The sequence below is a fragment of the Salmo trutta genome, chromosome 4 (genome assembly GCF_901001165.1).
Source record: "Salmo trutta chromosome 4, fSalTru1.1, whole genome shotgun sequence".
Lineage (NCBI taxonomy): Eukaryota > Metazoa > Chordata > Actinopteri > Salmoniformes > Salmonidae > Salmo > Salmo trutta.
This window is the reverse complement of record NC_042960.1, coordinates 70,653,161-70,667,199: the sequence shown is the minus strand read 5'-3', so window position 1 is coordinate 70,667,199 and position 14,039 is coordinate 70,653,161. Positions and strand designations below refer to the sequence as shown.

The window sequence follows — 14,039 nt, the reverse complement described above, 5'->3', positions numbered from 1 at the left end:
TCTACTTCCTCTACCCTCTGTTCTGTTAGGGGGGGGGGGACCACCACAGTTATCTACTTCCTCTACCCTCTGTTCTGTTAGGGGGGGGGGGGGACCACCACAGTTATCTACTTCCTCTACCCCCTGTTCTGTTAGGGGGGGGGGGCTGGGGGACCACCACAGTTATCTACTTCCTCTACCCTCTGTTCTGTTAGGGGGGGGGGACCACCACAGTTATCTACTTCCTCTACCCTCTGTTCTGTTAGGGGGGGGGGGCGGGGGGACCACCACAGTTATCTACTTCCTCTACCCTCTGTTCTGTTAGGGGGGGGGGGGGACCACCACAGTTATCTACTTCCTCTACCCTCTGTTCTGTTAGGGGGGGGGGGACCACAACAGTTATCTACTTCCTCTACCCTCTGTTCTGTTAGGGGGGGGGGGGCTGGGGGACCACCACAGTTATCTACTTCCTCTACCCTCTGTTCTGTTAGGGGGGGGGGGGGGGCTGGGGGACCACCACAGTTATCTACTTCCTCTACCCTCTGTTCTGTTAGGGGGGGGGGGGCTGGGGGACCACCACAGTTATCTACTTCCTCTACCCTCTGTTCTGTTAGGGGGGGGGGGGGCTGGGGGACCACCACAGTTATCTACTTCCTCTACCCTCTGTTCTGTTAGGGGGGGGGGGGCTGGGGGACCACCACAGTTATCTACTTCCTCTACCCTCTGTTCTGTTAGGGGGGGGGGCTGGGGGACCACCACAGTTATCTACTTCCTCTACCCTCTGTTCTGTTAGGGGGGGGGGGGCTGGGGGACCACCACAGTTATCTACTTCCTCTACCCTCTGTTCTGTTAGGGGGGGGGGGGGGGGACCACCACAGTTATCTACTTCCTCTACCCTCTGTTCTGTTAGGGAGGGGGGGGGCTGGGGGACCATCACAGTTATCTACTTCCTCTACCCTCTGTTCTGTTAGGGGGGGGGGGACCACCACAGTTATCTACTTCCTCTACCCTCTGTTCTGTTAGGGGGGGGGGGGGGCGGGGGGACCACCACAGTTATCTACTTCCTCTACCCTCTGTTCTGTTAGGGGGGGGGGGGCTGGGGGACCACCACAGTTATCTACTTCCTCTACCCTCTGTTCTGTTAGGGGGGGGGGGGGGCTGGGGGACCACCACAGTTATCTACTTCCTCTACCCTCTGTTCTGTTAGGGGGGGGGGGACCACCACAGTTATCTACTTCCTCTACCCTCTGTTCTGTTAGGGGGGGGCTGGGGGACCACCACAGTTATCTACTTCCTCTACCCTCTGTTCTGTTAGGGGGGGGGGGGGACCACCACAGTTATCTACTTCCTCTACCCTCTGTTCTGTTAGGGGGGGGGGGCTGGGGGCCCACCACAGTTATCTACTTCCTCTACCCTCTGTTCTGTTAGGGGGGGGGGACCACCACAGTTATCTACTTCCTCTACCCTCTGTTCTGTTAGGGGGGGGGGGCTGGGGGACCACCACAGTTATCTACTTCCTCTACCCTCTGTTCTGTTAGGGGGGGGGGCTGGGGGACCACCACAGTTATCTACTTCCTCTACCCTCTGTTCTGTTAGGGGGGGGGCTGGGGGACCACCACAGTTATCTACTTCCTCTACCCTCTGTTCTGTTAGGGGGGGGGGGGGACCACCACAGTTATCTACTTCCTCTACCCTCTGTTCTGTTAGGGGGGGGGGGCTGGGGGACCACCACAGTTATCTACTTCCTCTACCCTCTGTTCTGTTGGGGGGGGGGGGACCACCACAGTTATCTACTTCCTCTACCCTCTGTTCTGTTAGGGGGGGGGGCTGGGGGACCACCACAGTTATCTACTTCCTTTACCCTCTGTTCTGTTAGGGGGGGGGGACCACCACAGTTATCTACTTCCTCTACCCTCTGTTCTGTTAGGGGGGGGGGGACCACCACAGTTATCTACTTCCTCTACCCTCTGTTCTGTTAGGGGGGGGGGACCACCACAGTTATCTACTTCCTCTACCCTCTGTTCTGTTAGGGGGGGGGGGGCTGGGGGACCACCACAGTTATCTACTTCCTCTACCCTCTGTTCTGTTAGGGGGGGGCTGGGGGACCACCACAGTTATCTACTTCCTCTACCCTCTGTTCTGTTGGGGGGGGGGGGGTGGGGGACCACCACAGTTATCTACTTCCTCTACCCTCTGTTCTGTTAGGGGGGGGGGCTGGGGGACCACCACAGTTATCTACTTCCTCTACCCTCTGTTCTGTTAGGGGGGGGGGGCTGGGGACCACCACAGTTATCTACTTCCTCTACCCTCTGTTCTGTTAGGGGGGGGGGGCTGGGGGACCACCACAGTTATCTACTTCCTCTACCCTCTGTTCTGTTAGGGGGGGGGGGGCTGGGGGACCACCACAGTTATCTACTCCTCTACCCTCTGTTCTGTTAGGGGGGGGGCTGGGGGACCACCACAGTTATCTACTTCCTCTACCCTCTGTTCTGTTAGGGGGGGGGGGGACCACCACAGTTATCTACTTCCTCTCCCCTCTGTTCTGTTGGGGGGGGGGGCTGGGGGACCACCACAGTTATCTACTTCCTCTACCCTCTGTTCTGTTAGGGGGGGGGGGGGGCTGGGGGACCACCACAGTTATCTACTTCCTCTACCCTCTGTTCTGTTAGGGGGGGGGGGGGGCTGGGGGACCACCACAGTTATCTACTTCCTCTACCCTCTATTCTGTTAGGGGGGGGGGGACCACCACAGTTATCTACTTCCTCTACCCTCTGTTCTGTTAGGGGGGGGGGGGACCACCACAGTTATCTACTTCCTCTACCCTCTGTTCTGTTAGGGGGGGGGCTGGGGGACCATCACAGTTATCTACTTCCTCTACCCTCTGTTCTGTTAGGGGGGGGGGGCTGGGGGACCACCACAGTTATCTACTTCCTCTACCCTCTGTTCTGTTAGGGGGGGGGACCACCACAGTTATCTACTTCCTCTACCCTCTGTTCTGTTAGGGGGGGGGGGCTGGGGGACCACCACAGTTATCTACTTCCTCTACCCTCTGTTCTGTTAGGGGGGGGGGGCGGGGGGACCACCACAGTTATCTACTTCCTCTACCCTCTGTTCTGTTAGGGGGGGGGGGGGCGGGGGACCACCACAGTTATCTACTTCCTCTACCCTCTGTTCTGTTAGGGGGGGGCTGGGGGACCACCACAGTTATCTACTTCCTCTACCCTCTGTTCTGTTAGGGGGGGGGGGCCCACCCCAGTTATCTACTTCCTCTACCCTCTGTTCTGTTAGGGGGGGGGGGCTGGGGGACCACCACAGTTATCTACTTCCTCTACCCTCTGTTCTGTTAGGGGGGGGGACCACCACAGTTATCTACTTCCTCTACCCTCTGTTCTGTTAGGGGGGGGGGGACCACCACAGTTATCTACTTCCTCTACCCTCTGTTCTGTTAGGGGGGGGGGGGACCACCACAGTTATCTACTTCCTCTACCCTCTGTTCTGTTGGGGGGGGGGGCTGGGGGACCACCACAGTTATCTACTTCCTCTACCCTCTGTTCTGTTAGGGGGGGGGGGGGGCTGGGGGACCACCACAGTTATCTACTTCCTCTACCCTCTGTTCTGTTAGGGGGGGGGGGCTGGGGGACCACCACAGTTATCTACTTCCTCTACCCTCTGTTCTGTTAGGGGGGGGGGGACCACCACAGTTATCTACTTCCTCTACCCTCTGTTCTGTTAGGGGGGGGGGGGACCACCACAGTTATCTACGTCCTCTACCCTCTGTTCTGTTAGGGGGGGGGGGGGCTGGGGGACCACCACAGTTATCTACTTCCTCTACCCTCTGTTCTGTTAGGGGGGGGGACCACCACAGTTATCTACTTCCTCTACCCTCTGTTCTGTTAGGGGGGGGGGACCACCACAGTTATCTACTTCCTCTACCCTCTGTTCTGTTAGGGGGGGGGGGGCTGGGGGACCACCACAGTTATCTACTTCCTCTACCCTCTGTTCTGTTAGGGGGGGGGACCACCACAGTTATCTACTTCCTCTACCCTCTGTTCTGTTAGGGGGGGGGGGCTGGGGGACCACCACAGTTATCTACTTCCTCTACCCTCTGTTCTGTTAGGGGGGGGGGGACCACCACAGTTATCTACTTCCTCTACCCTCTGTTCTGTTAGGGGGGGGGGGGGGACCACCACAGTTATCTACTTCCTCTACCCTCTGTTCTGTTAGGGGGGGGGGCTGGGGGACCACCACAGTTATCTACTTCCTCTACCCTCTGTTGTGTTAGGGGGGGGGGACCACCACAGTTATCTACTTCCTCTACCCTCTGTTCTGTTAGGGGGGGGGGGCTGGGGGACCACCACAGTTATCTACTTCCTCTACCCTCTGTTCTGTTAGGGGGGGGGGGGGACCACCACAGTTATCTACTTCCTCTACCCTCTGTTCTGTTAGGGGGGGGGGACCACAACAGTTATCTACTTCCTCTACCCTCTGTTCTGTTAGGGGGGGGGGGGCTGGGGGACCACCACAGTTATCTACTTCCTCTACCCTCTGTTCTGTTAGGGGGGGGGGGCTGGGGGACCACCACAGTTATCTACTTCCTCTACCCTCTGTTCTGTTAGGGGGGGGGGGGCTGGGGGACCACCACAGTTATCTACTTCCTCTACCCTCTGTTCTGTTAGGGGGGGGGGGGGGCTGGGGGACCACCACAGTTATCTACTTCCTCTACCCTCTGTTCTGTTAGGGGGGGGGGGGCTGGGGGACCACCACAGTTATCTACTTCCTCTACCCTCTGTTCTGTTAGGGGGGGGGGGGCTGGGGGACCACCACAGTTATCTACTTCCTCTACCCTCTGTTCTGTTAGGGGGGGGGGGCTGGGGGACCACCACAGTTATCTACTTCCTCTACCCTCTGTTCTGTTAGGGGGGGGGGGGGGGGACCACCACAGTTATCTACTTCCTCTACCCTCTGTTCTGTTAGGGAGGGGGGGGGCTGGGGGACCATCACAGTTATCTACTTCCTCTACCCTCTGTTCTGTTAGGGGGGGGGGGACCACCACAGTTATCTACTTCCTCTACCCTCTGTTCTGTTAGGGGGGGGGGGGGGCTGGGGGACCACCACAGTTATCTACTTCCTCTACCCTCTGTTCTGTTAGGGGGGGGGGGGCTGGGGGACCACCACAGTTATCTACTTCCTCTACCCTCTGTTCTGTTAGGGGGGGGGGGGGGGGCTGGGGGACCACCACAGTTATCTACTTCCTCTACCCTCTGTTCTGTTAGGGGGGGGGGGGACCACCACAGTTATCTACTTCCTCTACCCTCTGTTCTGTTAGGGGGGGGCTGGGGGACCACCACAGTTATCTACTTCCTCTACCCTCTGTTCTGTTGGGGGGGGGGGGGCTGGGGGACCACCACAGTTATCTACTTCCTCTACCCTCTGTTCTGTTAGGGGGGGGGACCACCACAGTTATCTACTTCCTCTACCCTCTGTTCTGTTAGGGGGGGGGAGGGCTGGGGGACCACCACAGTTATCTACTTCCTCTACCCTCTGTTCTGTTAGGGGGGGGGGCTGGGGGACCATCACAGTTATCTACTTCCTCTACCCTCTGTTCTGTTGGGGGGGAGGGGCTGGGGGACCACCACAGTTATCTACTTCCTCTACCCTCTGTTCTGTTAGGGGGGGGGGGGCTGGGGGACCACCACAGTTATCTACTTCCTCTACCCTCTGTTCTGTTAGGGGGGGGGGGCTGGGGGACCACCACAGTTATCTACTTCCTCTACCCTCTGTTCTGTTGGGGGGGGGGTTAGGGTTAAGGGGCGGCAGGTAGCCTAGCGGTTAAGGGGAGGCAGGTAGCCTAGCGGTTAGAGGGGCGGCAGGTAGCCTAGCGGTTAGAGGGGCGGCAGGTAGCCTAGCAGTTAAGGGGCGGCAGGTAGCCTAGCGGTTAAGGGGCGGCAGGTAGCCTAGCGGTTTAAAAGGAGGCAGGTAGCCTAGCGGTTAGAGGGGCGGCAGGTAGCCTAGCGGTTAAGGGGCGGCAGGTAGCCTAGCGGTTAGAGGGGCGGCAGGTAGCCTAGCGGTTAAGGTGCGGCAGGTAGCCTAGCCGTTAAGGAGCGGCAGGTAGCCTAGCGGTTAGAGGGGCGGCAGGTAGCCTAGCGGTTAGAGGGGTGGCAGGTTGCCTAGCGGTTAGAGGGGCGGCAGGTAGCCTAGCGGTTAGAGGGGTGGCAGGTAGCCTAGGGGTTAAGGGGAGGCAGGTAGCCTAGTGGTTAAGGGGGGCAGGTAGCCTAGCGGTTAGAGGGGGGGCAGGTAGCCTAGCGGTTAGAGGGGGGACAGGTAGCCTAGCGGTTAAGGGGCGGCAGGTAGCCTAGCGGTTAAGGGGCGGCAGGTAGCCTAGCGGTTAAGGGGCGGCAGGTAGCCTAGCGGTTAAGGGGAGGCAGGTAGCCTAGCGGTCAGAGGGGCGGCAGGTAGCCTAGCGGTTAAGGGGCGGCAGGTAGCCTAGCTGTTAAAAGGAGGCAGGTAGCCTAGCGGTTAGAGGGGCGGCAGGTAGCCTAGCTGTTAAGGGGGGGCAGGTAGCCTAGCGGTTAGAGGGGAGGCAGGTAGCCTAGTGGTTAAGGGGAGGCAGGTAGCCTAGCGGTTAAGGGAGGGGGGGGGCTGGGGGACCATCACAGTTATCTACTTCCTCTACCCTCTGTTCTGTTAGGGGGGGGGGGACCACCACAGTTATCTACTTCCTCTACCCTCTGTTCTGTTAGGGGGGGGGGGGGGCTGGGGGACCACCACAGTTATCTACTTCCTCTACCCTCTGTTCTGTTAGGGGGGGGGGGGGTGGGGGACCACCACAGTTATCTACTTCCTCTACCCTCTGTTCTGTTAGGGGGGGGGGGGGGGCTGGGGACCACCACAGTTATCTTCTTCCTCTACCCTCTGTTCTGTTAGGGGGGGGGGACCACCACAGTTATCTACTTCCTCTACCCTCTGTTCTGTTAGGGGGGGGCTGGGGGACCACCACAGTTATCTACTTCCTCTACCCTCTGTTCTGTTGGGGGGGGGGGGGCTGGGGGACCACCACAGTTATCTACTTCCTCTACCCTCTGTTCTGTTAGGGGGGGGGCTGGGGGACCACCACAGTATCTACTTCCTCTACCCTCTGTTCTGTTAGGGGGGGGGGGGCTGGGGGACCACCACAGTTATCTACTTCCTCTACCCTCTGTTCTGTTAGGGGGGGGGGGGCTGGGGGACCACCACAGTTATCTACTTCCTCTACCCTCTGTTCTGTTAGGGGGGGGGGGCTGGGGGACCACCACAGTTATCTACTTCCTCTACCCTCTGTTCTGTTAGGGGGGGGGGGCTGGGGGACCACCACAGTTATCTACTTCCTCTACCCTCTGTTCTGTTAGGGGGGGGGCTGGGGGACCACCACAGTTATCTACTTCCTCTACCCTCTGTTCTGTTAGGGGGGGGGGGGGGGACCACCACAGTTATCTACTTCCTCTACCCTCTGTTCTGTTAGGGGGGGGGGCTGGGGGACCACCACAGTTATCTACTTCCTCTACCCTCTGTTCTGTTAGGGGGGGGGGGGCCCACCACAGTTATCTACTTCCTCTACCCTCTGTTCTGTTAGGGGGGGGGCTGGGGGACCACCACAGTTATCTACTTCCTCTACCCTCTGTTCTGTTAGGGGGGGGGGGGGACCACCACAGTTATCTACTTCCTCTACCCTCTGTTCTGTTAGGGGGGGGGGGCTGGGGGACCACCACAGTATCTACTTCCTCTACCCTCTGTTCTGTTAGGGGGGGGGGCTGGGGGACCACCACAGTTATCTACTTCCTCTACCCTCTGTTCTGTTAGGGGGGGGGGGCTGGGGGACCACCACAGTTATCTACTTCCTCTACCCTCTGTTCTGTTAGGGGGGGGGGGCTGGGGGACCACCACAGTTATCTACTTCCTCTACCCTCTGTTCTGTTAGGGGGGGGGGCTGGGGGACCACCACAGTTATCTACTTCCTCTACCCTCTGTTCTGTTAGGGGGGGGGGACCACCACAGTTATCTACTTCCTCTACCCTCTGTTCTGTTAGGGGGGGGGGGGCTGGGGGACCACCACAGTTATCTACTTCCTCTACCCTCTGTTCTGTTAGGGGGGGGGACCACCACAGTTATCTACTTCCTCTACCCTCTGTTCTGTTAGGGGGGGGGGGGCTGGGGGACCACCACAGTTATCTACTTCCTCTACCCTCTGTTCTGTTAGGGGGGGGGGGGACCACCACAGTTATCTACTTCCTCTACCCTCTGTTCTGTTAGGGGGGGGGGGGCTGGGGGACCACCACAGTTATCTACTTCCTCTACCCTCTGTTCTGTTAGGGGGGGGGGGGACCACCACAGTTATCTACTTCCTCTACCCTCTGTTCTGTTAGGGGGGGGGACCACCACAGTTATCTACTTCCTCTACCCTCTGTTCTGTTAGGGGGGGGGGGGGTGCTGGGGGACCACCACAGTTATCTACTTCCTCTACCCTCTGTTCTGTTAGGGGGGGGGACCACCACAGTTATCTACTTCCTCTACCCTCTGTTCTGTTAGGGGGCTGGGGGACCACCACAGTTATCTACTTCCTCTACCCTATGTTCTGTTAGGGGGGGGGGGGACCACCACAGTTATCTACTTCCTCTACCCTCTGTTCTGTTAGGGGGGGGGGGCTGGGGGACCACCACAGTTATCTACTTCCTCTACCCTCTGTTCTGTTAGGGGGCTGGGGGACCACCACAGTTATCTACTTCCTCTACCCTCTGTTCTGTTAGGGGGGAGGGGGGGCTGGGGGACCACCACAGTTATCTACTTCCTCTACCCTCTGTTCTGTTAGGGGGGGGGGGGACCACCACAGTTATCTACTTCCTCTACCCTCTGTTCTGTTAGGGGGGGGGACCACCACAGTTATCTACTTCCTCTACCCTCTGTTCTGTTAGGGGGGGGGGGGACCACCACAGTTATCTACTTCCTCTACCCTCTGTTCTGTTAGGGGGGGGGGGGCTGGGGGACCACCACAGTTATCTACTTCCTCTACCCTCTGTTCTGTTAGGGGGGGGCTGGGGGACCACCACAGTTATCTACTTCCTCTACCCTCTGTTCTGTTAGGGGGGGGGGGGCTGGGGGACCACCACAGTTATCTACTTCCTCTACCCTCTGTTCTGTTAGGGGGGGGGGGGCTGGGGGACCACCACAGTTATCTACTTCCTCTACCCTCTGTTCTGTTAGGGGGGGGGGGCTGGGGGACCACCACAGTTATCTACTTCCTCTACCCTCTGTTCTGTTAGGGGGGGGGGGACCACCACAGTTATCTACTTCCTCTACCCTCTGTTCTGTTAGGGGGGGGCTGGGGGACCACCACAGTTATCTACTTCCTCTACCCTCTGTTCTGTTAGGGGGGGGGGGGGCTGGGGGACCACCACAGTTATCTACTTCCTCTACCCTCTGTTCTGTTAGGGGGGGTGGGCTGGGGGACCACCACAGTCATCTACTTCCTCTACCCTCTGTTCTGTTTGGGGGGGGGGGCTGGGGGACCACCACAGTTATCTACTTCCTCTACCCTCTGTTCTGTTAGGGGGGGGGGGGACCACCACAGTTATCTACTTCCTCTACCCTCTGTTCTGTTAGGGGGGGGGGGGCTGGGGGACCATCACAGTTATCTACTTCCTCTACCCTCTGTTCTGTTAGGGGGGAGGGGGGGGCTGGGGGACCACCACAGTTATCTACTTCCTCTACCCTCTGTTCTGTTAGGGGGGGGGGGACCACCACAGTTATCTACTTCCTCTACCCTCTGTTCTGTTAGGGGGGGGCTGGGGGACCACCACAGTTATCTACTTCCTCTACCCTCTGTTCTGTTAGGGGGGGGGGACCACCACAGTTATCTACTTCCTCTACCCTCTGTTCTGTTAGGGGGGGGGGACCACCACAGTTATCTACTTCCTCTACCCTCTGTTCTGTTAGGGGGGGGGGGACCACCACAGTTATCTACTTCCTCTACCCTCTGTTCTGTTAGGGGGGGGGACCACCACAGTTATCTACTTCCTCTACCCTCTGTTCTGTTAGGGGGGGGGAGGGCTGGGGGACCACCACAGTTATCTACTTCCTCTACCCTCTGTTCTGTTAGGGGGGGGGGCTGGGGGACCATCACAGTTATCTACTTCCTCTACCCTCTGTTCTGTTGGGGGGGAGGGGCTGGGGGACCACCACAGTTATCTACTTCCTCTACCCTCTGTTCTGTTAGGGGGGGGGGGGCTGGGGGACCACCACAGTTATCTACTTCCTCTACCCTCTGTTCTGTTAGGGGGGGGGGGCTGGGGGACCACCACAGTTATCTACTTCCTCTACCCTCTGTTCTGTTGGGGGGGGGGTTAGGGTTAAGGGGCGGCAGGTAGCCTAGCGGTTAAGGGGAGGCAGGTAGCCTAGCGGTTAGAGGGGCGGCAGGTAGCCTAGCGGTTAGAGGGGCGGCAGGTAGCCTAGCAGTTAAGGGGCGGCAGGTAGCCTAGCGGTTAAGGGGCGGCAGGTAGCCTAGCGGTTAAAAGGAGGCAGGTAGCCTAGCGGTTAGAGGGGCGGCAGGTAGCCTAGCGGTTAAGGGGCGGCAGGTAGCCTAGCGGTTAGAGGGGCGGCAGGTAGCCTAGCGGTTAAGGTGCGGCAGGTAGCCTAGCCGTTAAGGAGCGGCAGGTAGCCTAGCGGTTAGAGGGGCGGCAGGTAGCCTAGCGGTTAGAGGGGTGGCAGGTTGCCTAGCGGTTAGAGGGGCGGCAGGTAGCCTAGCGGTTAGAGGGGTGGCAGGTAGCCTAGGGGTTAAGGGGAGGCAGGTAGCCTAGTGGTTAAGGGGGGCAGGTAGCCTAGCGGTTAGAGGGGGGGCAGGTAGCCTAGCGGTTAGAGGGGGGGCAGGTAGCCTAGCGGTTAAGGGGCGGCAGGTAGCCTAGCGGTTAAGGGGCGGCAGGTAGCCTAGCGGTTAAGGGGCGGCAGGTAGCCTAGCGGTTAAGGGGAGGCAGGTAGCCTAGCGGTCAGAGGGGCGGCAGGTAGCCTAGCGGTTAAGGGGCGGCAGGTAGCCTAGCTGTTAAAAGGAGGCAGGTAGCCTAGCGGTTAGAGGGGCGGCAGGTAGCCTAGCTGTTAAGGGGGGGCAGGTAGCCTAGCGGTTAGAGGGGAGGCAGGTAGCCTAGTGGTTAAGGGGAGGCAGGTAGCCTAGCGGTTAAGGGGCGGCAGGTAGCCTAGTGGTTAAGGGGAGGCAGGTAGCCTAGCGGTTAGAGGGGCGGCAGGTAGCCTAGTGGTTATGGGGGGCAGGTAGCCTAGCGGTTAAGGGGCGGCAGGTAGCCTAGCGGTTAAGGGGCGGCAGGTAGCCTAGCGGTTAAGGGGCGGCAGGTAGCCTAGCGGTTAAGGGGAGGCAGGTAGCCTAGCGGTTAAGGGGCGGCAGGTAGCCTAGCCGTTAAGGGGCGGCAGGTAGCCTAGCCGTTAAGGGGCGGCAGGTAGCCTAGCCGTTAAGGAGCGGCAGGTAGCCTAGCGGTTAGAGGGGCGGCAGGTAGCCTAGCGGTTAGAGGGGTGGCAGGTAGCCTAGCGGTTAGAGGGGCGGCAGGTAGCTAGCGGTTAGAGGGGCGGCAGGTAGCCTAGCGGTTAGAGGGGCGGCAGGTAGCCTAGGGGTTAAAAGCGTGGGGTAGTAAACGAAAGGTCACTTGTTCAAATCCCAGAGCTGGCAAGGTGGAAAAAACTGTTGTTCTTCCCTTAAGCAGTAAAACCCCCAACAGCTGCTCCCTGGACACCAATCATATTGATTAAGGCACCTCTCTGATTCAGAGGTTAAATGCAGAAGATACTTTTCAGTTGACTCCATTCAGTTGTTCAGCAGACTAGGTATCCAATTTCCCTATAACCTGTAGACTATATTATTTACCAAGAGAGTTTTCATCAACACTGAACATAACTTAAAACAGAACATGTAAAGTGTTTGTTTTCAGCTGCCTTGCTCATGGGCAGAGCAACATATTTTTACCTTGTCAGACTCTGTAAGTTAAGGACCCTGTGATTAAACACCTTCCTCTGCAACTGGATCCTGGACTTTCTGACAGGCCGCCCCCATGTGGTGAGGGTAGGCAACAACACATCCATCAAACTGACCCTTAACACGTGTACCAATAAAGGGTGCATGCTTAGTCCCCTCCTGTACTCCCTGTTCCCCCACGACTTCCAACATCATCATTAAGTTTGCCGAGTAAGCCTACAGGAAGGAGGTCAGAGACCTGTCAGTGTGGAGCCAGGACAACAACCTCTCCCTCAACGTCAGCAAGACAAAGGAGATTATCGTGGACTACAGGAAACAGAGGGGCTGTAGTGGAGCTTGTCGAGGGCTTCAAGTTCCTTGGTGTCCACATCACTAAGGAATTATCAAAGTCCACACACACCAAGACAGTTGTAAAGAGGGCATGACAACACCTTTTTCTCCTCAGGAAGCTGAAAAGATTTGGCAGGGGCCCTCAGAACCTCAAAAAGATTTTTAGCTGCACCATTGAGAGCATCTTGACTGGCTGCATCACAGCTTGGTATGGCAACTGCTTGGCATCCGACAGCAAGGCGCTACAGAGGGTAGTGCGTACAGCCCAGTACATCACTGGGGCCGACTCCCTGCCATCCAGGACCTCTATACCAGGCGGTGTCAGAGGAAGGCCCTACAGAGGGTAGTGCGTACAGCCCAGTACATCACTGGGGCCGACACCCTGCCATCCAGGACCTCGATACCAGGCGGTGTCAGAGGAAGGCGTTAAAAATGGTCAGAGTCTTCAGCCACCCAAGTCATAGACTGTTCTCTCTGTTACCACATGGCAAACAGTACCAGTGCACCAAGTATGGAACGAAAAGGACCCTGAACAGCTGTTAACCCCAAGCCATAAGACTGTTAAATACTATAGTTAGTGAAAACATTTTTTTCTCTTTGTATTGTTGGGAAGGGCCTGTAAGTAGAAATCACAACCTACTAGCCTGGCTCAGGTTAGCCAGTACCCATAATCCTTCAATTTCACCCTGCATGTACCTGTCTGAGAAACCCCCGCCCCCAAAAGACAAATAGACACTCCATTTTTTTAAATTATCTTCCTCTCCGCTCCATCTAGACCCACAACATGTGTCTGTCCACGCTGTTGAAGTACAGCCCTCGAACCCTACGACGAATCCGTAACCTGATCCAGGGTCAGCATGCCTACATGGTGGGCGGTGTGGCCCACTTAGATGACCTGGCGGTGGCTGATGAGCTGGGGGTTCCCCTCCTGGGGCCAGAACCTGCTGTGGCCCGGCTCTACAGCACCAAGTCCGGAGGCAGGAGGATCTTTACTGGCGCAGGGGTCACCGTGCCCCCAGGACAGTGGGACATATACTCCTTACAACAGGTATTCTTCTTCTTCTCTCTCTATCAATTCAACAGGTATTCTTCTTCTCTCTCTATCAATTCAACAGGTATTCTTCTTCTTCTCTCTCTATCAATTCAACAGGTATTCTTCTTCTCTCTATATCAATTCAACAGGTATTCTTCTTCTTCTCTCTATATCAATTCAACAGGTATTCTTCTTCTCTCTATATCAATTCAACAGGTATTCTTCTTCTCTCTATATCAATTCAACAGGTATTCTTCTTCTTCTCTCTATATCAATTCAACAGGTATTCTTCTTCTCTCTCTATCAATTCAACAGGTATTCTTCTTCTCTCTCTATCAATTCAACAGGTATTCTTCTTCTCTCTCTATCAATTCAACAGGTATTCTTCTTCTCTCTCTATCAATTCAACAGGTATTCTTCTTCTCTCTATATCAATTCAACAGGTATTCTTCTTCTCTCTATATCAATTCAACAGGTATTCTTCTTCTCTCTATATCAATTCAATTAAATTCAAATGGCTTTATTGGTATGGGATACATACTGTATTGGTATGGGAAACATACTGTATTGGTATGGGAAACATACTGTATTGGTATGGGAAACATACTGTATTGGTATAGGAAACATACTGTATTGGTATGGGAATCATACTGTATTGGTATGGGAAACATACTGTATTGGTATGGGAATCATACT

At 56.8% G+C, this 14,039-nt stretch overlaps 1 protein-coding gene across 1 annotated transcript in view; it reads left to right on the top strand.

Annotated features, from left to right (window-relative positions):
* The window catches only part of iqch (IQ motif containing H), a 117,798-nt gene that overhangs the window by 47,543 nt on the left and 56,216 nt on the right, over positions 1-14,039 (top strand). Inside the window, exon 14 of the mRNA XM_029751938.1 lies at positions 13,086-13,358. Within this exon, the coding sequence (XP_029607798.1) occupies positions 13,086-13,358 (273 nt within the window). The remainder of the gene's footprint in view (positions 1-13,085; positions 13,359-14,039) is intronic.